Source organism: Trachurus japonicus, chromosome 16, assembly GCF_045865225.1.
Source record: "Trachurus japonicus isolate A0001 chromosome 16, Traja_1.0".
NCBI classification, from domain to species: domain Eukaryota; kingdom Metazoa; phylum Chordata; class Actinopteri; order Carangiformes; family Carangidae; genus Trachurus; species Trachurus japonicus.
In genome coordinates this window covers 7105646-7127878 of record NC_140922.1, presented here as the reverse complement: position 1 = coordinate 7127878, position 22233 = coordinate 7105646, and the positions used below count along the sequence as shown (strand labels likewise).

Here is a 22233-nt window from a genome sequence, read left to right as displayed (position 1 = left end):
AAAGAAAACATGGGAAGAAAGGTATGACCATCAAAGCAGATCAATAATCTTTTTTTCTCTCTCTTTTCTTTTATATCCATAACATATATAGCAGTTCTCTAAGTAAAGGTTCAGAGTTTTTGAATTGATATATGGTTTAGTTTCTCACGATGCATGCTCTGAGCTTATGCATGGAGTGTAATACTGAAGCAATCAGGCAGTTAATCAGTCATAGGTGACAAGAATCTTTGATGATTGATCAGTTACTTTGTCACATTCATCAAGGAAATGTGACAAACTTTTGCAGGTCCATCTTCTTTCTCTCTCTCTCTCTCTCTCTCTCTCTCTTCATATGACGGTAGATAAACTATTCAGGGGTTTTGAACAGTTTGTTGGACAAAACAAGCTATTTAAATGTCACTTTAGGCTCCCATATTTAAACAATTAACTAGGAAATCCCAGTAAAAATCCAGTAAGCCATGTGTCATACACTTTAAGATTAACAATATTCAATATTTGTGTTGTTGTCCACAAATATGATGTAAATGTGGGGGACATTTTCTTTTGTTTGGCTGCAGATTATATTTGGTGCACGAGTATTTCCAGCAGTATTAATTCTATTCACTGATGAGTTTTCAGTGGTTTATGGTCAACAGTGGAGAGGAATAAGCTGGAGTCACTGTTGGTTTTAATGTTTTCACAGGACTTCCTGACAATAAAAAAAGAAACTAATCTTTTATTTTGAAAGAGTTGGATGGATGTTTTGAGAACCGCCCGTACTGTATAAGCGCAGAAACAGAACACACATTTCCACTTCAAGGTAAGAATTTAATTATTTGTTTATTTATTAATTTATTTACGTATTTCTATCTCCAGATTCACCCACCCGAAAAATATAAATTCCGGTGTATTCCAAAAAAAAAAAAAAGGAACAATGGCATCTCCATCAACCGCATCAAAGGAATTAATCAATAAAATCAAAGTGGCAATAATTATTATCATTATTACAATAATAATTCAATGATCAGAATATCCACATTCATAACAAATCCATATACAACTGCAATACACTCTTCAACACCACTCTTCCATTAATATACACAAATTCCCCAAATGTCTGTCCTGTCAAAACAACAATAGAGGAGTTCGGGGGGAGGGGGGCTATGGCTTGTCAAGGGGTATGAATATGAGTGACCAGCGCAGTTAATGGATCTAACGTTAGTAAGAGTATAAGGGGGGGGAGGCACACTTATTTAGTAAGGACCTATACAAAAACAAGCAATGTTAAGTGATGACAGTATACTTTCATGGAAGGATCTGCCAGTCTAACCACATCTAAATAAAAGGCTAGAAGGCTCCATGAGAGGCAGAATTTGGGGAACAAAATTTCAAGAAATATATAAGGGTTGTCGGAATAAATATATAACTCTGAATGACAACCGTTGCAAACATATACCATATGAACCTAAAGTGAAAGTCAGATACGCAATAACTCAAAAACAAGGTCGAGAATTTTTCAAAGAAATGCAGATGGAGGTTTCTGGAAAAAAATTGTGTTAAGTCTATATATGTACAAACATTGCTTGGTCACCCAAATCTACTTAGAAAAGCTTTTTAGTTGGTCAGAAAATGAGTGCAAGCTTTAAGATTATGTGAGTTACTTCTTGTATGAGAGCTTCAAGAACGCAGCTAGAAGTGACAGACCTTGCTGATATTCTAAGTCTGCACAGAAAGTGCCTCTGATAGCTGTCAGTACATTTAAAAACCTTTCCATGCCTCAGTATTGGTAACTTGAGAAGACCTATTCATAGAAAGAGAGAGAAACATTAGAGGAAAAAATAACTGTACACTCTGCATATACAAACAAACTGTATATACACATAGACATACCATATATACACATTTATCCTGTATATACACAGAGTTTTAGCCAGTACACACACTTATATACAAACACATTCACTCGTTTCAGCAGGACCTCTAACATATCTCTCTCTGTCCTCGTTTCAGTCGCAAAGTGGGAATGGCAGGGATTTCAACTCAGATTGGTGTCAGTGGAGTCCATCCATATAAATAAATGGGGGAGTTTTACAGCAATTTGACTGCAAAAATGTGGCCACACTGAAACCAAGAGTTCATCCGCTGCACGTTTAAACCTCTACAGACAGGTAGTCGAAGTGGAACACAAAATAGCTCTAAGAGTGTCCTTATCCAAACAGCTTTCGCATCGTCCGTAAATGGAGAGCTCCATGGCGACTGTTGGGCGGGGAACACATCCGTCCACTTTTTCTTTCTTGTTTTTTTTTTTTTTTTTCATTTTTGTTTTTGAATGATTATAACCAAGAGGAAGGAGGGCACAGGTCACAGCAACGTGCAAACTGTTGTATGGGGAGTAGGTAAAACACAAGTTTGTCCCTTTTGTCACAGTCCTTCAGGGCAACGATTCTCTCCTCAAGATTGTCTTAGTAAGAAAACTTGGTTCATATAAAACGGATTATTTATGAACTTCCATTAGATAGAGGCATCTATCTATATCAAGAAATAAATATCTGCTCCGGAAGATTTCTGATGAAGAGTTTCTTTTAATACTATTGTAAGAATAAGCAGTATCATAGAAATATAAATAATAACATTCTGTCCGGTTTTTCAAAGTCTTCATTGAAGCAAGAGTTTTGTTCTGAAGCAGTTTCACTTGTTGTATTAGGCTGTGCATATTTAGTTTCCTTTAAAATCAAAGTCTGAAAGAGATTCAAACGGAAGAGCTAAAACTATGAAATAGACCAAGTGTAGTTAAAATGGAGTAAGTAGGAAGTGGTTAAATAATGCTTTGAGAATCCTAGATAGACAAAGAGTGAAGAGATGTAGAGGAATCAAAGGGTAATTTGAAAAGACTACGAGAGAGAGAGAAACAGAGAGAGAGAGAGAGAGCGAAATAAATGCTTTGAAAGTAAATCAGCTTTGACTGAAATTCTAAGAGAAGTCAAGCACCTTTGAAATACATCTTACCCCACAATACATCTCCCCTCTCTCTCATTTTGAGCATCACAGCTTCCTTGGCCTTTGTGTTCCTCTGTTCTGCTGATTGATCAGACTGCATAGCTGTTCTTTGCATGCTTGGCAGGCCACCAAATGCTAATACATGTCCGGCCTACCTTTTTAAAAGTAAAATGTAGATCCAATCATGAGGCGTCAAACACACTTTAAAAAGATCCTGTTATCAAATCAGAGAGAGAGGGCCCAAGTAAAAGTCGAGAAAAAAAAAAAAGAACCCAGCATTTCCTTACATGGTCCGCTGGGGCTCTGCACCATCCTTTGAGCAAAGAGACTGGGACCAATGCCCCAAGTTCTCCCTTTGTCAGCCAATCGCGTCACGAGAGAGGGCTCTGGACATTTGGCTATGCCACCCTGTGGACTGCCGATGGCGCATCAGCCAATTAGGTTCCACATTGTCCTCGATGAAGCTTTGAGAGTGGCTAGGGGGAGAAAAAAAGGGAAACAGAGAGAGAGAAGAAACGGGGGAGGGTGCTTGATCAGGTGCTATTGAAGCATAGCGATTGACCGAGTATCTGCATGGTGGCAGTCTTTCCAAAGCTGGACTCATCTCTGTTCTATAGTTTTTGTGTTCAGCTCTGAGGCAACTGCTTGTTTACCTGAGTCACTGAGGTATTTTCACAGCAATGTTAATTTCTCAATCACGGATTATCTCACATCTCTGAAAAGATACTGATGTTCAAATCTATAGCCCGCCTTCAATCCAACACTCATCACACACAAGTAATTTCACTAGAGAAAAGTAGCCCTACAAGCTGTCTAGATAGAAGACAATCTTTTTCCTGCATAAGACTGCTAGAGTTGGTAACATTTGGTGGTTCAACAGTTAAAACATTCACTGTGAGTATGAATCTAATCTAAACTCTAAATCTAAATCTACTGGCACTGGCCTGTGAGAGCACTAGAACTGGCCGTTTTGACCTTTGACGCTGCAAAGTAAATCATTTGGAGAAAAATGGCTGAAGTGAAAGTCTTCAACTCCTCTTGGTTCAACTTTCACGTATAAACAAGCTGAGTTGTTGCAGAGCGACACCAGTGTGTGAGGCTACAGAGACAAAAACAGATTCACGTCCAGACAAACCTTACAACAGACAGTTCATACACAAAATGAAGGAGTATGGATACACATTACAAACATTTCAAAGACTTGTGTTTTCAGTATTTGACACACGAGAGACTGAAGAGTTAATCTCAAAATGACATAAAATCATATTTCAATTATAAGATCTTTTTCTGTCAATGACATGGTTTCCTCTAAATGTAGTGCAAATTTGGTTTAATGCTATTTTCAAACATTTTCAGAAATAGATGCAACAATTTTCATTTTGAAAATGAAACTTCAAATTATGTTAATTACACAAAAGAGTATGAAAGTATTCAAACTGTTTAAGCATTAGGGGTGTAATATATCCTCAGTGTCGCAAACAAGGCTTTTAAGGTGCATTTGGTTGATGACTAGCTAGTCTACTGGCCAAAGGATGCTCAATATATTTATCCCAGGCACTTAATGGCAAGCAATGGCTGACATTAGAGAATTAACAAAATGATCCTGGCAATGTTCACTGTAACAGACTATGGTTAAATGTAGTACGTGCCCAAAACTGAAAACATTAAGGGACAGTTATTAAAATGTCATTAGTGTTTGTGTGTATTTATAGCATTAGTTGTGGAGAAAATGTTGTTGTTGAAAAATAGAAATAATGTCCCTACTGATCTTCTGTAAAGGAACACAATGGACTGACACTTTTTAAAAGACAGAACAAAAAACTTGGAATAAACTCCATTCATCCACTGCAGTCAAAGTGTTTTCATCCAATATTAAAATTAATATGTGTTTTCTGAAAATAGCACTTAAGGGCTCGGTCTCCACAAATCTGAAATAACCCGTGCAATATGTTCAATTGCTGATCCGTCAATTTTGAGCTGGAGAGCTGCTTTTGTTAACTGTGAATAAAACCACAAGAGATTGGAGGAGGGCGCTTCAAAAACACAGACATGAAAACCCCAAACCCCCCCATCAGACATAAAAACACAACAAGATGCACAAAGAACAAACACAGAGACAAATACAAAACATATTGCGGGAAATAAAGTCCTGTCAAAGACAAATCGCTGAAGAGTGACAGAGAGAGTGAGAGAGAGAGAGAGCGAGAGAGAGAGAGAGAAAGAGAGAGAGAAGAGACAGTGAGTGAATCATGAAAGAGGCAGTGCTATGGCAGACACAGACATTTGACTTGGAAAATGGCACCATTTGTTTTCTGTTTAGCACCAGTTTATCACATATCGGTTCTGAGATTGAGAAGAGAAAAATTGCACGAGCTCAGTCCAAAAACAAGAAGTCCCTTAGATTGAGAGAAAAAAAAAATCCCAAAAAACGTCTTCCATCACTGAGACCTCTACAATGCTCGATCTTGTGTCTTTGAATCTGTTTCCAGCTCACAGATCAGTTCCCTTAACTAGCAAAGCTAACATGGATCTCTCCTGTTATCTCTATTGGAAAACCCTGTTGTAAAACACTCAAAGGCACTAAGACAGCCAGACTACATCTCCACATCTCTACCTACCACATCTGCAGCCTGGCGTGTTCAGGATAGGCATATTTAATGCACCTACATCCAAGGGAGTCAAGAGTTACTATAAGCTGTCTTATAGAACTTCTTTGCTGATGGCTACTATGAAGTCTTTGGGGTGCAAGACATTCTATAGAGCTTGTTTCTCACGTGTGTTTGTTTTCTGGTGAAGCCACAGACAGGCAATGAGTGCACGGAGCAGATGTTCACATATTGGCTTGGTGTGTTCGTCAAGTGCTTTGTTTGACTGATTCAAACAGTATGTGATAAGGTATCATTATCTTGTCCTGCAAGACTGATACGAACTGAAGCTCCACGTGAGCATCAAGAGAACAAGTGTCCATTGAAGAGCCCTTTGTGTTGTGTGTTCATGTTTTATGCACTGTACAGTAGCTGTATGATTACTACTCATCTCCTGCACACTTTTCTTCTCTCTCTTGCCCGGGGAATAAGGATATCAGTGGTGATGTCTTTTCAAAATATTGTCTTGCTATATAGGAAAAGACGCGGACAGTATTTTCTTTTCCCTTTGTGTCATCTCTCTCTGATTTGGCTCAGTGTTGTGTTTGACCTACTCCCCCTTCTTCTGCTATGCCTGTAGTTGCTGTTGCCGTGGTTCCAGCCTGTGACGTTGTCATGGGGGAGGATGTTTGGTTGCCACGGAGCTCTCCATTCTGACTAGGATGTTGATGAGGAGTGGGGAGAGAGGGAGGGTCTATGGTTTGAGAGAGGACTCCATTGTGGGGTGAGCTGTCAGAGGAAATGCCTGAGGAAGAGACTCTGAGGCCTTGATCGTTGGTTACTGCTCCTCCTCCTCCTCCTCCTCCTCCTCCTCCTTGTCCTCCTCCTCCACCTCCCCCTCCACCTTCAGTTTTCACACCGGGGTCTGCAGAACCCAGGGAGGAAAGCTGGTCCTCCTAGCGAGATAGAGAGAGAAGGGAGGGGAAAGAGGAGTGGGAGCAGGGAGAGATGGTCGTAGAAGAGAGGCCATTCAATGAACGATGGGGAGGGATGTGAGGAGTGGTAAAGGAGATGTCCAATCAAGGCGCATAACGTGACATGTAGAGAGGAGGAAAAAAAAAATCACATGTTGAGGAGGTGTGAGAGTGTGAGAGGAAGTAAAAATAGTGAGGTAAAGATGAAGAGGAGAGGACAAGAATTACCAGAAAAGGATGTGATTGTGTTTCAACATTTAAAAAATAGAAAGAAACGGTTGGAATGAGAACGCGTATAGGCAACGTAAGGAGGAAGTAGAAAATAAAAGACAAGTGATAAGGGGTTGGAAGAACCACACAGGAAGAGAGACAGAAAGAGGAGAGAGAGAGCCAAATGAGTTACGAGGTTGATGCATGACGCACATCGATAAAAATGGCAGTACAGGAAAGGAGACACAGGGAAAGAAGGGATGAAGGAGGAATTAAAATTCTTGAGGTCAAAGAGTCCTGATCCTCTCGGGATGAGAAGCAGAGGGGTGTTTGTTGGGTGACAGATGTCAGGAAGAGTCAGGAAGTCAAGTGAGTCATTCTTTGCCAATGAGTACAAATTAGGTTCAATAGCGGCTACAGTATGTTGTCTATGTACATGTGCGTGCTCGAGTAGCTGAAAATATCTTGGATTAAAGACGAGGAGGAATTCTACATTTCTGGCTTTAAGGACATCTTAACAGCACGTACTGTAGCACCAGCTTATGACTAGAAACATGCAAAAAAAAGTCAAGCCACGTAAGAGCTCAGCGCCAAATTTTACAAGCAAGCTAGCCTGGCATGAAATCCAAACCTCTGTCAAATTCACCAACCAGAAAGTCTAACCCAAAACCCATTGTAGCAATGAGCTGCTGCCATTTTCTTTTGGGTTGGAGCTGTTTTGATTAGTGATTAGGTCAAAGTTTGGTTCTGCCGATCTTTTCTTACCGACATTGGCGCAGAATAACATCAGTGCAAATACTAGTTTCATTATAAGTATTTATCAAGGTCTGTTTGCAAGGCTTCACTCCCAGTCCTGTTCACTGACGTCTGTGTAGGAGCAGTGGGAAGAGAAAACAATTGGGTTATTGTGCCAATAGACAACTATGAGGACTCTATTCATACTCTATTCATGGTGCCTAATGTGTCCAAGAGCTACTGCAAGATGATTAAAATATAGAAGCATTTTGAAGGCTGAATTCACAGTTTTACCATCAGACTTGGGTAGAAACCTCTTGAAATAATTGCACTTGATTTATCTTGCCTGGCACATTTGCTGTGTGGTGTCTAGACATAATTACAGAGACTCTATTTCACGGAAACTGTAAAATGAGTGCAGAGCCATCTAATAGACACGGGAAGTATGTGCAGTAATTTAACCAAAGTCTGTTTTATATCAAACATAGGAAACTATGTACGCCGTCAAATACCACTTTAATGCTTATATACATGAAGTATGAGATACTGTCACATGAATGGGATGAAGAGCTGTAGAAGGGAAAAGACAGGAAGGAGGAGAGATAGTTTGGCCTGCATCCAGTAGAGAAAATGAATCAATATCAAATTATCACTGGATAAACTGTATCTGATGGGTGTGTCCATCGTGAGTGGAGGATGTTTCCACTTCACTTTAAAGAAAAAGTGAGAAGTTGAAAGAAAAAAAAAACGTTACCCCAAAATTTGATGTGAATTAGCAGGCCTTTTCTCTTCTCAATCAGAACCAAAATGAATGAAAACATTTTCAGCTGCTAACTGGTGCTATGAACAGCTATCTACTGTGGTACAGACAGTTACAGGATGCCAGTAACATGACTCCACTGACACTTGTTTAAGTACCAAACACAACCAACAGTGTCATTTAATATCCATGTGTAGACCATTACACATGTCTATTAAACTCAGATATCAAGCAGCTGAACAAAGACATGGCAAAATGTTTACTGACATCCTTTTTAAACTTACCAAACTTTCTTCTCTTTCTGTGGATTGTTGTGTTTGATTACTTGATGCATTCAAATACAGCTTGGTATGAGTGTTTTTAAGCTAATCAAAACTGTGGCACTGGAAACAGGAAACACGAGAACACTCGGTGGAGTACTGAAATGTTAGGGGTATCGTAAATGATGCAGAGAGAGAGTATTGTACACACAGGTTCTTACCCATCTCCTCCAATCTCCAATAAGTTTTGATATCTAGAGCAAACTGTGAAATCTTCCTCATCGCCACATTTGAAATAAAAACCTGCTGTGTGTGTGAGTTTAATCAGTATTTAGGATTAAAAATGTAAAAAGAACCCCTGTAAGACTTAAGATGACTAGCTTAACAGGTGAAGAGCGCCTAACTCTGATGCAAAAACAAAAATTCAACATAGTCACACATCATCAGACGCACATGAACAACTGGCCTACGCCACCATTCAACCAAATAATGAGCCCAGGTGCCAAACATGTACACAAACAGATAGATATCAGAGACACAGACTCACTCAAAGACATCAAAAACACACACAAAACATGTACACATTAATCACTGTTCTTTGGGGAAGGACTGGGTCAGATACGGAGATTTCCCATAATTCCCGTTGTTTAACTGAGGACGTGCTGGGAGGGATGAAGAACTGGATGGAGATGTGAGTCCACGTTTGTAGGCAAACACAGCGGTAGAAAATGTGGTGTATTTGAGGCAAAAAAAAAAAAAAAAAATCTACATTAAAAGAGAATTCACACAAATTTCCAGGGACTTACAGGCAGATTTGTCAACATGAAAGGTAATGTCTGCAAACTCAAAGACTGGACTTGTTTTCAGCCAGAAAACAGGCCCTAAATGTGACATACAACTTTGTGTTTCTTGCTCACAAATCCAAACTGCAGTCTGTGGAACCATAAAACACATTTGTGTTGATACTCTTTTAATTCCAATTTCTTTCTTTTTTTTTTGCTTAGTTGCTTGGCAGAAAATAACAATTTTGAAATCAAAATTGTTTAAAAGTGATGTCTATCTGTTCATCAATTGCAAAATTCCTGACTTTACTTGCATTACTACATTTGCAAATGCCAACATTTGAAAATATTGGTCTTAAACGGTCAATGCTGTCAATTAATATGCAATAATCTGCATTTCAGTGATCTACCCAACAGGAAGGTCTCCGTATATGACTTGAAAATCATTTGCAAATAATAATGTTGGCATAATATGTTAGTGGTTTGCTGGTTATGACTGCATTGTGTGTATAAGCAAGTGATACAGTAGTATTTTCATTTGTATAGAGCTGTCACACAAAGGTTTTTAAGAGACATTAGAAAGCTCTTAGTTGGTGAAATATCTCTGTAGGCTATATTTCTGCCAAAGCACATGTGCTCATTTGTCAACATAAAATGAAAAACCTCTCAAATTCATCTAGTATAGGCCTAATTCAAATTAACTCCCTATCTGAGGTCTGTCATAGAATATCTCCAGAGTTACCAGTGGATACAAGAAACAACACTTTTGTGTTGTGAGGGTGACAATAAAATCTTTGCAGGTTACCACCTCCTCCTGCCTGACAAAACAAAGAAAACATCAGTTTTTTTGTTTGGTGGTGGTGAAGGAAGCTTAGCCTACTTCACACAAAGCCAGTCATGGCACGTTGAATAAATTACACATTATGGTCATTTGTCAGAGAGCAAGAGACTTTATAGTGCATCGTGAAATAGTCTGTAAGAAAACATCATCATCATCGACATCATCATCATCATCTTTCAGTCGGAATATAAGCAGCACATAAAATCATTCAACAAAAGTTTCTCCGATTCCATTTGTTTTTTAGGTTATCAAAGAGACAGCTGAGCTTTGCTTGTTGACCAGCTAGCAGTATTTTTTCCCAGCTGGCTAAGTTAGGTAACACTTTGAGAACAACTTTCTGTCCATATTCAATTATTTTTCCTATGTAACAGTAAATCTTTTTCGTTAAAAGCCTATTCATTGTGAGAAAGTACTAAAAATGTAATAAAATAGCAAAATTTAAAGTTGGAACAGTGTGTGCTAAACTAAGAAGTCAATCAAGTTAACAGGAAGACTCACTGTGAAACCAATGATGACAAGTAACAGGGTTTTGAGGTTGTAGAAATTTCTGGTAATGGGATTGTTTCCTCTTTTTATCCAATCTGTATTCTGGTTTCCTTCCTTCTGTTGTGGTTGTGCTTTCAAGGTAAACCTAAGCTAGTACATAACAAGCTAGCATTTTGAGAGTTAGCGAGCCTCTGTCACCCTTACAATGAAAAAGTAAAGCACAAATGAAACTCAAATCATAACAGTTTCATATATTGACATACAGTATGCCAACACCTAACCAGCATGTACTGTATTTGTACTGTATGCCATTTGAGGAGACATTATAGATATATTGCCTCAGAATATCTACGCTATGTTGATATGATAAACTGTAGCTCCCAAAAATCGGAGACCACTTTCATGTGTATATGTGATTTTGCTATGGGTATTACAACATACAGTAAACGTATAACCCTATAGAATTTCATATGAGTGACATATCAATCCAAACATTTATTTACCTATATCTAATTTTACTTCTCTCTAGGACATGTGACCTTGGATAAAAGTGATCACAACCAGTGAGCAATATTAGTTCAAAGTGTAAATCATTATTTTGTTGTCACTCTTTCAACACAGAGGTATGTCCCTCAGAGCCATGAGTACCTACTGGAAACATCCTGTGAAAGACCTCTTTTTCTGGAGGATTAATGGAAAAGGAAAGTGGGCCTGTCAGTGTGTTGGCTTGCAGTGAGTTCACATGGTGCTTCATATGGACAGGGACGCACATAGAGAACAGTAGAAGTGGAAAAGAGGCAGTAGGTTATGAATGGAGAGTGAGTTTGCCGGTTTGTTTATTACCTGGTTACTCGGGGTGGGACAGGCGCAAGTCGGGGCTGCACTAGGATGGACTGACGCCTCCCCTAAGAGAAATCACCGTATCTCATCAACATAGGAGGAGAGGAGAGGAGAGGAGAGGAGAGGAGAGGAGGATTGAAAGGCAAGAGGCAGGAGGAAGCTGACAGAAAAAGAAGGAGGAAGGGCTTGTGTGCAGTGGGCAGGATTCAGGAGGGCAGTGAGGGTCGAGTAAAACAACAGCCACTCAACAGCACATACACAATGCACAACATAAAAAGTGAACGGAAAACAGTAAAAGGACACAAATATACAGAAATAAAATGCTTACTAACACACATGTACATAATGGTGACTATACACGCACAACATTATCAGACAACCCAACAGCCTGAAAGCGTTTTAAAGCAGCGTGCCATGCTTTTTATCATTAACAGAGATCATGCTTACAATACAAGAAAGAAAAGGGCGTTAAATCGTGCGCTCCGAACGACATCTGCATCTGAAAGCAGCTCATTAATTAATCCAATGCACTTTGGAAAGCTGAGTCTTGCATGATTCCTGCTTCAGAAAGGTAAAAAGACAGCGTCAAGGACATGCTTATACCAAACATGCAATCATCTACTCTATAAAGATAGATATAAATACACACTTGAAAAACCCATAATCATATTCACACACTATATATCCCAAAAGAAACAGAGAAGAGAAATGAAAAGAATGGGATTTTTTTTCCCATTAAAACACACACTCCACCTCACATACACTCATAAATGACCAACATTCAAGAAGTTGCAGCAATGCCTACGGATAAAAGCATGTGATTAAATATAATTAATTCAGCTGTGAGCTCAGAGAGTATTTGTCCATATTAAATGTCTTGCAAGTTCACACAATTCAGCGAAATCTTAAATAAGGCTCTACAAATGATCCATTAACCCAAGAAATGATGAGAAACGTTTCACCACTGATAACTGTGTGGTAAATGCAGTTCAGGTAAAAAAGTGTCCTGAAATATCAAAAGGCTATATGAAATAAACTGTTATTGATTGCTTAAAATTGGCTCTTCAATATTAATTTATAAATGTACAAAATTAATTTCCAATTATTTGTAAAGGTTATTGCCTCATAAACATATTCCAAACCTTTTAAAAATACTAAATTTGTCACTGTGATAATTTCATACAATTTAGTGGATTAGCATTTCTTTATGATATTATGTAGTTTTATTTTTGATGCCAAATCTTTACCGAGGCTTTCTGCATTGTTCACTAAATTGACTTTAAATTACTGAATTTAATACATACATCACGATCACACAAGTCAAAGCATGATGGAAAACCAATGGGGACAAAGCAACAATTATTAGGGTCATCTATACTGTATAATACTTTTTTTTTTTTACCAGTACCTCACAGCTGTATATGATCCCTCAAAATGCACACACAAGTTTTAATATGCAGTTTAGTTGAAAGACACGTTGATTTAAAATATGATTTTAAAGGATGTTGTTACTGCTACAGTATTTGTTAGTCAGCCTTCTCTCATTGACATCAATGGGATGGACACAATAGATAGCAAACACCACACTACCGTACCTGGTTACATCATTTGGGTGTTATTTCAAGTATCATCAGTAGCTGCATTTATTACACTGTAGATAATAATGCATGCAGTAGTGTAATCTTAAAATATCTAATCGGAAGTCAACTACTTTTTGCAGCGTATGTTTATTTTGTAGTATCAGGTACTGCTGTGGGAAGGACTATGGCATCCTGCACCTGTGTTATTATGTGAGGCCTAATTAAGTGTGGGGTGTTGTTTTGGAAGTTGGTAGCTGTGGCCCCAGGAAACAATGGCATGATGCCGCTCCTCTCTCACTCCCTATTCATTTACTTTTCCCTCTCTCAGCTACTGTGTGTGCAGCGGCTTCACCCATTAAAGCTGAGTGTCATCACACTGGACTGAACTGTCTGCTTGTCTTAGGTGCACTGGTGATGAAACAAGAGCCTGAAGCCAAAATACAAAACTAATCAGTGATTTCTGATGAAAGAGTCCCACAGAAACTCTCTCTCAGACGAGTGGCTAGTTTGGCTTCAAGCACAATGATCTGCATGTAGATTAAAGGGGCATTTCAAAAATAAAAGTATTGTCTTGTGCTTATCTCACTACGTACACAACAAGCGTTTATCTTATTGCATCCACCCACCATAGCTTCCACTTTCATTTGATTTCTAATGAATATTATATAATATATATGTTAACCATATATATATGATGCAAATATATAAAATGAAAGACAAATATATGCACAACTGTGAGCACATTTGAGTTTCTGGTTTAATTCTCTATACCGTAGTTTAATCTGTTGGATTTATTTGGATGTTAAGCAGGTTGCTGCTTGCTCTTCTGTAATCCAATAAATGTTTTTTGTCAAGGCAGTGGAGTTTAAATTATCATTGGTAGACCATTATAACCCTTTAATTCTCTTCTCAACAGTTCCTTACAGGCTTGTTTAACTATTTTCTATCTATTTTTTATTAAAAAGGAAAAAAAAACCCCAACTCCAACTCCAAATGATTACTTACGATATATCACCAATAAAGAAATAAAATAAAAGAAAGAAATAAGGATACAGTAGGGTAGTAACTCTACATGTAGTAGAGGTGGGTGATTTGACTTCAAATCAGTTTCACCATTACCTCAAACTTTTACTGTAGATGATTAGCCGGGGTATTCCCATGCTGCCTTGTGCACAATTTTATTTGCTCTGCGAATCTCAATCTACAACGAGATGAGGTCTGGTGTTAACCAGGCTAGTGACTGAGTACATTGTTTTTTTATTTTTTGGTTTTGAGCCAACCACTCTTTATATTCAGCAATGGGATTGTGTTCCAAGTGATTAAACACAATGCTGGTGCCAACTTAGGTCCTTGGATTGTTTTCCTGCTGTATTTATATTTGACTTCTTCTGGTTTCCTGTGGTCTTCACTGAAACTGATGACAGACATGATGTTGTTTGTCAGCTCATGTCATCCACATCGCCGGCTTCACTTTGAGTGAATGCAGACGTGACAGAACACAAAGTGATATCACTTTTCAGGGGACAGTTCATGAAAGTACACACTGGACTGAGAGCTGGTCTGATGGAGGCTCACGTCTTCCATGTGAATTTTGACTTCTATAAGAAGATTCATGTGGTCATCACAGAATATAACAATAACACAATGTTATCTCAAAAATGATTTTTGTGACACGGAATTAAAGCAGAATAATAATCTTGGGTCTGCCTGGATCTGTTCGGCACAAAAAAAAAAAAGGTGCAACAGCATTTTTGCTGACAGTGATCATGAGTCAACATGATTCACTGGGTGTCCAAAAGTCCTGAATCTTTTTTCTTTTAATGAGAGTTTCTCCTGGTTTATTTTTTTATCCTCTGCTAACTTAACTCCACCATGCCTCCACCTTTATGACACTTACTTCATCATCCTCCACTGAGAAGTGCAAACATTCTCCATCTGGCACCCAAATGAAAAACACACAGTGGAGCTGCTACAATTTTCTGATTAACTGATCACTTGATTGAGATTAAAAAAAAAGAAAAGAAAGAAAATGATGTACATACTATGTGATTACTTGATGAGTTAAACAAAATTTCTACATTTCTGATTAATTCTGGGTTTTTACTGTAGGTTTTAAACATTGAATGATTTTCTTTCTGTTACTGTAGATTATTAGCAAACTGATGATTTTCTAGTTTGGGGCAGTGCGTCAGATAACACTGAGAAAACTGTCACATTTTTCCTCCATTGTGTATTTTAATGGTTTACAGTCCAAACAGTTGATCCCAGTTTACATTGGTAACCTGAACGAAAGCCGAACAGCTACTTTTTGTAATACAGACGATTTGTGTTCATATTATCAATAATAAATACTGTGTAATTTTATACATATATTACTTTTTCTAAAAATACATCCCTGAGGAGTTGTCTCTGAATATATCATTGTCACACTGGTTGTAATAATGAGCATCACTATGATGCACTCAAGCTTCTGTCAGCTCTTTCCTCTTGGCATGTTTCATTATTTCCTCTCGTCCTTACTGCTTTTGATGCTTAACTAGAAATCTATTCTTTGATTTTTCATACAATTAATTAATGGAAATTCATAAGTATGACCAAATGCAAGAAGGAGCATTTGAAGTGGGGCTAGTGTTTGAACTTTTATGTGAAGAAATGATCTTTTTGAAGACTGCAGGATTAGTGTTCAAACTGTCAAATGAACTCCCAGCACTGAATTTATGAGAAAACCTACAGTATATGTTTCATTTAATAAAAGCAGCTGTCAATTCTATGTATGGTTTGCCTCTAATGATGTATTAGCAGCAGTGAATTTTTATGTTCAACTGCACTACCAGGAGTCATAAATTTGACAGGCACATCTTTAGATTCAGTGTGGCTATCTAAAGCAGTATCCAAGGCTTCTGGTGGAGGAGTGAATCCATCATATCTCCAATGTTCATCATAAATAACTCTTCATAAATAAGTAAATGATTATCTAACAAATTCAGAAGTTGTCTGAAACTCATGGATCTTTCAAAGTTTCATCAGAATACAAATAATCCAATGGTAGTTGTGTATAATTCCATTAGTACATCCCAAACCTGAACAGCTCATTGTCAATTCTGTGAATATTGTACATGTAACCAAAGTACCATGGGAATTGTAGTTCCCAGATTGATAGATGCATATTTGAAAAAGGGACAGTTACCATTATGAAGAACGATCTCCAACCATTGATGTAAAGTTCTAATCATAGATAAAGCTGATGAACGATGGATTTGAAGGTGTGCTTGTTTTTCTGGGGACCAATGCGGAAGAGTAACTGAGCACATTCACAGACACACAATTTATATCTATAATTCATATCTCCAATTGACTGACAATTTACAGGCAAATATCATTCTTTTGAATCCTCTACATTTATTTTGTAACTGGTTACCAGTTACTGTACAGATTAACAATAAATGGAGAGGATATTCAAAAGCTAATCAGCAGTGTTGAAAATAATGAAAACCAAGTGATGTAGGCTACACGTCCATGCATCAATAGTTATAAACTAAAGATAGCACATACGTTATCCTCAGATATATAACGTTCACGCTGGTGATAATCATCAACAAAGACAAGAGGATTATTTCTGTTTGAGTGTCGGTGTTGTGATATAAATAAACCAATGTGAGCAGAGTCTCGTCACCTCTTTCGTTCTCGGCATTTTTCCCTCAAACAAAAATATATACGTATATGTTCACCCGCACACACACTATATTTACAGCATGACTCATGCTCAAGGGGGGCTAGTTAAATTTGTCAGGATAAGAGAGGGGGCAGGTTGAGAGCATGAAATGAAGAGAACTGAGAAAGAGAAGACACAGCACCACTACCACCACACAGCATACAGTGAAGTAATATTTGGGGCTCAGCTGTTCAATAAGCTGAGTGTAAAGTCTGCTTCTTACATCGTGTGTGGAAAAGATTTAAGGAATTTTAACCCCCGACATGCTCGGCAGAAACATCTACAGAACTGGCAACATCATTACAGCCCCGGATATGCCCACAAACCCGGCTAGAGTCAGACATCTTGATAGCTTCGAGCTGAGGAATGCAAACAACATCAACAACAACAACAACAACAACAACAACAACAACAGCACCACCACTCTTTGATCTCCAAAGCTCCCAGGTATGTTGGCAGACAGATGGCAGTCAAAACCCAAACACAGGGACAGGGACAGGTCAGGGACAGGGCAAGACAATCAGAGGGACCACATACACACAGCAGACAAAATCATAACAGTAGCAAGGGGAGGGGGAGAGAGGCAGAGGAAGGGGAGGCAGTGTACGGACTCGACGAGAGAAGAAACAGTCTCACAGACCTGATCAGCGAAAATCCTGGTTTTTGGCTCAATGATGGGTCCTCCCCTCAACTCATCCTCCACAGCCATGAGTCTTGGAAGCAGAGAGAGAGAGAGAGAAGAGAGGGGGAGAGAGAGGGGAAGGGGGGGAGGGGGAGGGGGGTTGACAGAAAGAGAGGGAGTATTATGAATCCAAGATTATACTGGTACAAGAAGTTGAGCAGATGCATCTCCAACATCTGGCTCAACAGCCCACAGTGATGAGCTGCTGGTTTACCTGCGTCTCAAATCTGAATCCCAAATCTGACGAGCAGCTCAATCTTTTTAAGCCCAAGCAAATGTTGAGCAGCAGTAACCAAAGCCATGTTTTATGAGCCACTGCCAATTTTCACTGTTGGCTTTTTTGTTTTTTTTGCTTTTTTTCCCCCTCCTCGTCGCAATGGGATTCATCAAAGCATTTTTCCCCCATTTTAAGGTGTTTTTCAAAGTGCAATTACAGCCAACTGTGGACAATTACTCTGAGCTATCTGAAGTGAACGGTTCAGTAACAGATCCCGATCATCCCCAGGGAATTGCCCGTCTTACGTAACGTGGACGGACCAAGGCACGGGTGGAAAATCCTTTGACTAATCATTTCAAAGACTCGGCGCGCAGATATGAGCGAGCTTACTGCTGCAGTATTCATGAGCCAGCGGACAGTGCAGGTTTCCCAGTTCTCATGATTATCCAAGTGCCAGGGATTTACTCCAGATAGGGTCATTCAAGGATATTTCTCACACAGGGTTATCTTGCAGTTACACAGCCAACTGGCTAAATTGTCAGCATTATAATGGTGGTGATGAATGCCAAATAGAAGTTAAATGTGAATAAAATAAAATAAAAAGCGACCACGTCACATGATAGATTTCATTGTATCGCTTTCATGCCTTTCAATCTGTTTTACAAGGTTTTCACATGACATTTAATCTCAGCAAAATAAACATTCTTGCAATTTATTGACATGGAATGAAGCTTCCTTGATTATTCTTCCTTTATACTAGTGCATGGAGGAGTAGCTTCACAACTTGGTGTCAGTCTGTCCTGGTGAAATGACTGGAGAGCTTGTCAGTCATGTGTTCATTAAGCCACTAAGCCAATCAAAGAGTTGACAGCAACATCTAATTGCCACCATGCAGAATAAATGTAACACCAATCAAGTCATAGTGTGTCACAAAGCTTTTTTTTCTCCCAGCACATTCATATGATTTTATTCAGAACACAGAGAGGCACATGTTTGACAATAAAGAACGAAAATCCACAGGTGAAGTTTCAAACATAAGTGTTTGGATGTTTTATTCCATAAATAATGTACAGTGTTGAGAGTTATTTTACAAAAGAAGAGAATAGGAAAAGAAAAGAATCAATCAAAGCACAGACAGAAATATAAGTACTGTCCCAAAAAACAATGGAATGTAACATGGGCATACAGCATTAAGATTCTGACATGACTTCAAAAGGCAGACAATGATTCATGTGGGTGATATGTTACAAAAAAAAAAAAAGTTAAGCTTTTTATATCCAGTTGTTCTTCAAGTAGTGTGCTTTTGAGGTCAAGTCGTACATGTAGTCAAAACAATGTGTGTATCTACCAACAATGAGGTCACAATGTCTGAATATTTTGCTACAGAGAAAAAAGGCGTCAAATAGGATGTAAAGTTGATGTAAAGTCAACAGAAAGGAACAACAGACCTGGATCAAACGGCAGCTGCAAATACTTCCTCTCTTTCTCTTTGCCAACATAGTGCACGTCTTTGATTGGAAACTTACCTTTCAGCATCGGACTGGTGTTGATGCAGGCGACCCCCACCCCCATCTGGTTAAAACAAACTAAGAATTATTTGCAACTATTTGACACAGGTCTGTACAAAAAAAAAAAGAAAAGTGAATTAGAAACCCTTGGCTGTTGCTACAAGCCATGTCAATCACACACACATCAAGCCAAAACTCATCACCACTATGAATTCATTTGCAAGATTTAAACATAAGTTTTGCCGTGGTACAATCTATACAGCCTATCAATATATTCTTGCTACAAAAGAGAGGCAGATATACTGACACCAGAATATTATCTATATCTCTGGATAAGGGAAAAAAAGAATAAGATGGTTGCCCTTTTAATAATAATATTTAAATTATACTGTAACTGCATAAGTTAAATGACAGAACTGTCTAACTTTCTTAAACAACTATTCTGATCACCATGTCACTGGACACCACCAATGACGGACTGCAGGTCAAAGTCATACCAAGCATATACAGCAAAATCATACAGAGAAGAGAATCTTTTTCGTGTTCATTAATAAATAATATCCATTGCAGTCTTTCATTTAAAATGCAGATTAATTCACAAACACCGTACAGATAAGCCAAAAACAAGTAGAGAACTTAGGAACACACACTTCAGAACATACTGTTGTCAAAGAGTCACGTCATTGTTGTCATGTTGTCTCTGTGGTATTTTGCACTTTACAGTATTCCAGGTCTTTATTTTTCTCTCTTTCCATACTGTGGATGGCACCTGGTAGAGGACTTAGGCAGGAAGTTTACTGTTTCTTTATGTACACAAGATGCATACAATGTACCTCATCAGGATCCTGCGTGTGCACTCGCACACACACACAGCACATGTAGACATATTGGATCTATTATTGCGCGTCTCCTGCTAAAACGTTAGCTATTGCAAAGTTAAAATAGTTATAATCTCACTCTCAATAGAATTTATATATATACTGTATATATATCTATATATATATATATTTTATATATTAGTATTTTTATGGCTCTTGCATCACAGACTTCAATATAATATGGAATATAGTTAAAAATAAATTATTACTATGACAGGTACAATTAAGACCATTGTTTTTTTTCCCCTACTGCAAACTGGCTGCATCTGTAAATCAGTTCACAGCAAACAGCTTGGGGAAGATAAATAGTTTCATTCATATTTATAATGACCAAAATCCATTAAATATTCAAAAAAAAAAAAAAAAAAGGAGAGCCCGTAGCAAACTAATGGTATCACTACCCTAAAGATAAACTATAGATAAAAGTGCTACAGGTAAAGTGGACTCAGTGTTTTCAGTGGATTTAACCTAGCATGATTTAAAACTCAATATTTGGCTTTGGTTTAAATTAGATTGTTGAGAACAAAAAGTGTATCTGGTCTAGTGACAGATATTGGATTTGCTCTGAGCTTAAAGTAAAGTTTATGCACAGAACATTAAGGCTTCTCTGAAAGAAAAATCTCTGAAAGTTGAAACACAACGCTAAGTGTTTTTTGTTCTGCAGATAGAGAGATTCTCTTCAAGCCGACACAGGAGCCGTAGATTCACGATCACTCCTTTTTCGCAGAACCTGAGCTTGCATTTGCATCCAAATGGATCTGAATGTGAAAATTTAACATAAAGTTCAATTTAAGATGAAAAAACATAAGGCTATGGTTACACTTGTCATTTCACTAAGATTTTTGGAGTCCAATCGATCCAACATGATGGTCTAAGACCACACTTCTTGGCATCCACTCTCTCTGCACTGCATTGCTCTTAAGTGCATTAAACTTCAAACGTGTCCAGATGATGCACAAGTCTCGTAATGCATTCGATGACATGGTCTGGCTCAGTGACTTTTGAGTAAAAACTGACTTGGAAGCATCCAGATCTGCTACTTAATTCATCCTTGTGTGGGCAAATGATAAAAGTCACACAAGTTACAAGTGCAAGTCTGGGAAATCTCAGTTTCCTGCACAAGATGCTCGAAGTGTGAAGCAGATTTGCTGTGTTTGCTTTAAGCTCGTACTCCAGGGGAGTGATAATCAATGGTTAAGTGCTCTGATAAAGTTTCTCTATTAGCTGGCATGTTTCCTCCATGCCTTTACTCTTGGATCTTCATCATTCACAGACTGATTGGAGTTCTGTCTGTGACTTTCTCCCCTCTTCATTACACCACAGCATTGCATGTATGTAAAAAGAAGGGAGAGAGGTGTTGGTCCCCATGTTCACTGCGTAGAAAGATACATCAGCAGTCCGTCAGTGATCATGGCTCACCTCGATTTAAAATGGAAGAGCTAATATTAAACCATGGTCTTCCGTAGTCCTGTGCCTGAAGGTCCAAACAATAGTTAAGTGTTGCTTTAAAAAGTGCAGACATGTTTCTGAAATTATCAAATTCTCAATCTTCTTGTGCTTTGACCAGTGGAATCTCGTGGGAGAGAGTCAACTGAAAATTAAGCTAAAGTGGAATCATCTCAAATGACCCCGAGATCCAGTTAAAAGCCAGAGCTGTGTTCATAAAAATGGCTGATGATTAGAGCAGCAGCACAAGGACATGGGAAGGTGTTTAACGATGGGTTTATATACAAGGTTAGGCCGTTAGAGATGATTTCCCAAAAAAGACGAGCAGGACTGTCTCTGTCTTCATTCCATGTCTTCTTTCCTGGAGTGGATTAGAAGTGGCAATATTCTCTGTCACAGATATCCACCCTTCAGTTGCAGACCACAGTGAACAAGAAAAATACTGTACTTGTTTCCTTACAGGCTCTTTTAAACTGAATTCTTTCCACAATAAAAAATAAAGGTGAAATAAATAAAACTACATTTGGGCAGCATCGCTAATGTGCAGTCAATCTTAAAATCCTCCACGAGTCCTCACAACACAGCAAACATTTGGTTTTCGTGCCTGAATACGACTGTGATACAATCAATATTCCACTCTTTTCCCACCAACTACTTAATTATTGTGGCCGATCAATAAAAACTAAAGACTGCACTCAAAAACTGCACCATTACGATTTCACACAAGCACTCGATAAATTAGGACTCAACTGGAGATGTCC

The 22233-nt window shown here is 38.4% G+C and overlaps 1 protein-coding gene across 25 annotated transcripts in view; it reads right to left on the bottom strand.

The window, feature by feature from the left end:
- Positions 1-1145: 1145 nt before the first annotated feature.
- Positions 1146-22233, bottom strand: part of syngap1b (synaptic Ras GTPase activating protein 1b) — a 154581-nt gene continuing 133493 nt past the window's right edge. For 7 of the 25 annotated variants that reach the window (XM_085803589.1, XM_085803590.1, XM_085803591.1 and 4 more), the window contains 2 exons: positions 17382-17454; positions 1146-6517 (listed from right to left, as the gene is read on the bottom strand). In XM_085803589.1, coding sequence (XP_085659715.1) covers positions 6155-6517; positions 17382-17454 — 436 coding nt within the window. In that variant the 3' untranslated portion in view covers positions 1146-6154. Of the gene's footprint in view, positions 6518-11452; positions 11515-17381; positions 17455-18655; positions 21834-22233 lie in introns of those variants that run through there. The other 18 variants (XM_085803596.1, XM_085803597.1, XM_085803600.1 and 15 more) reach the window with 8 other exon arrangements.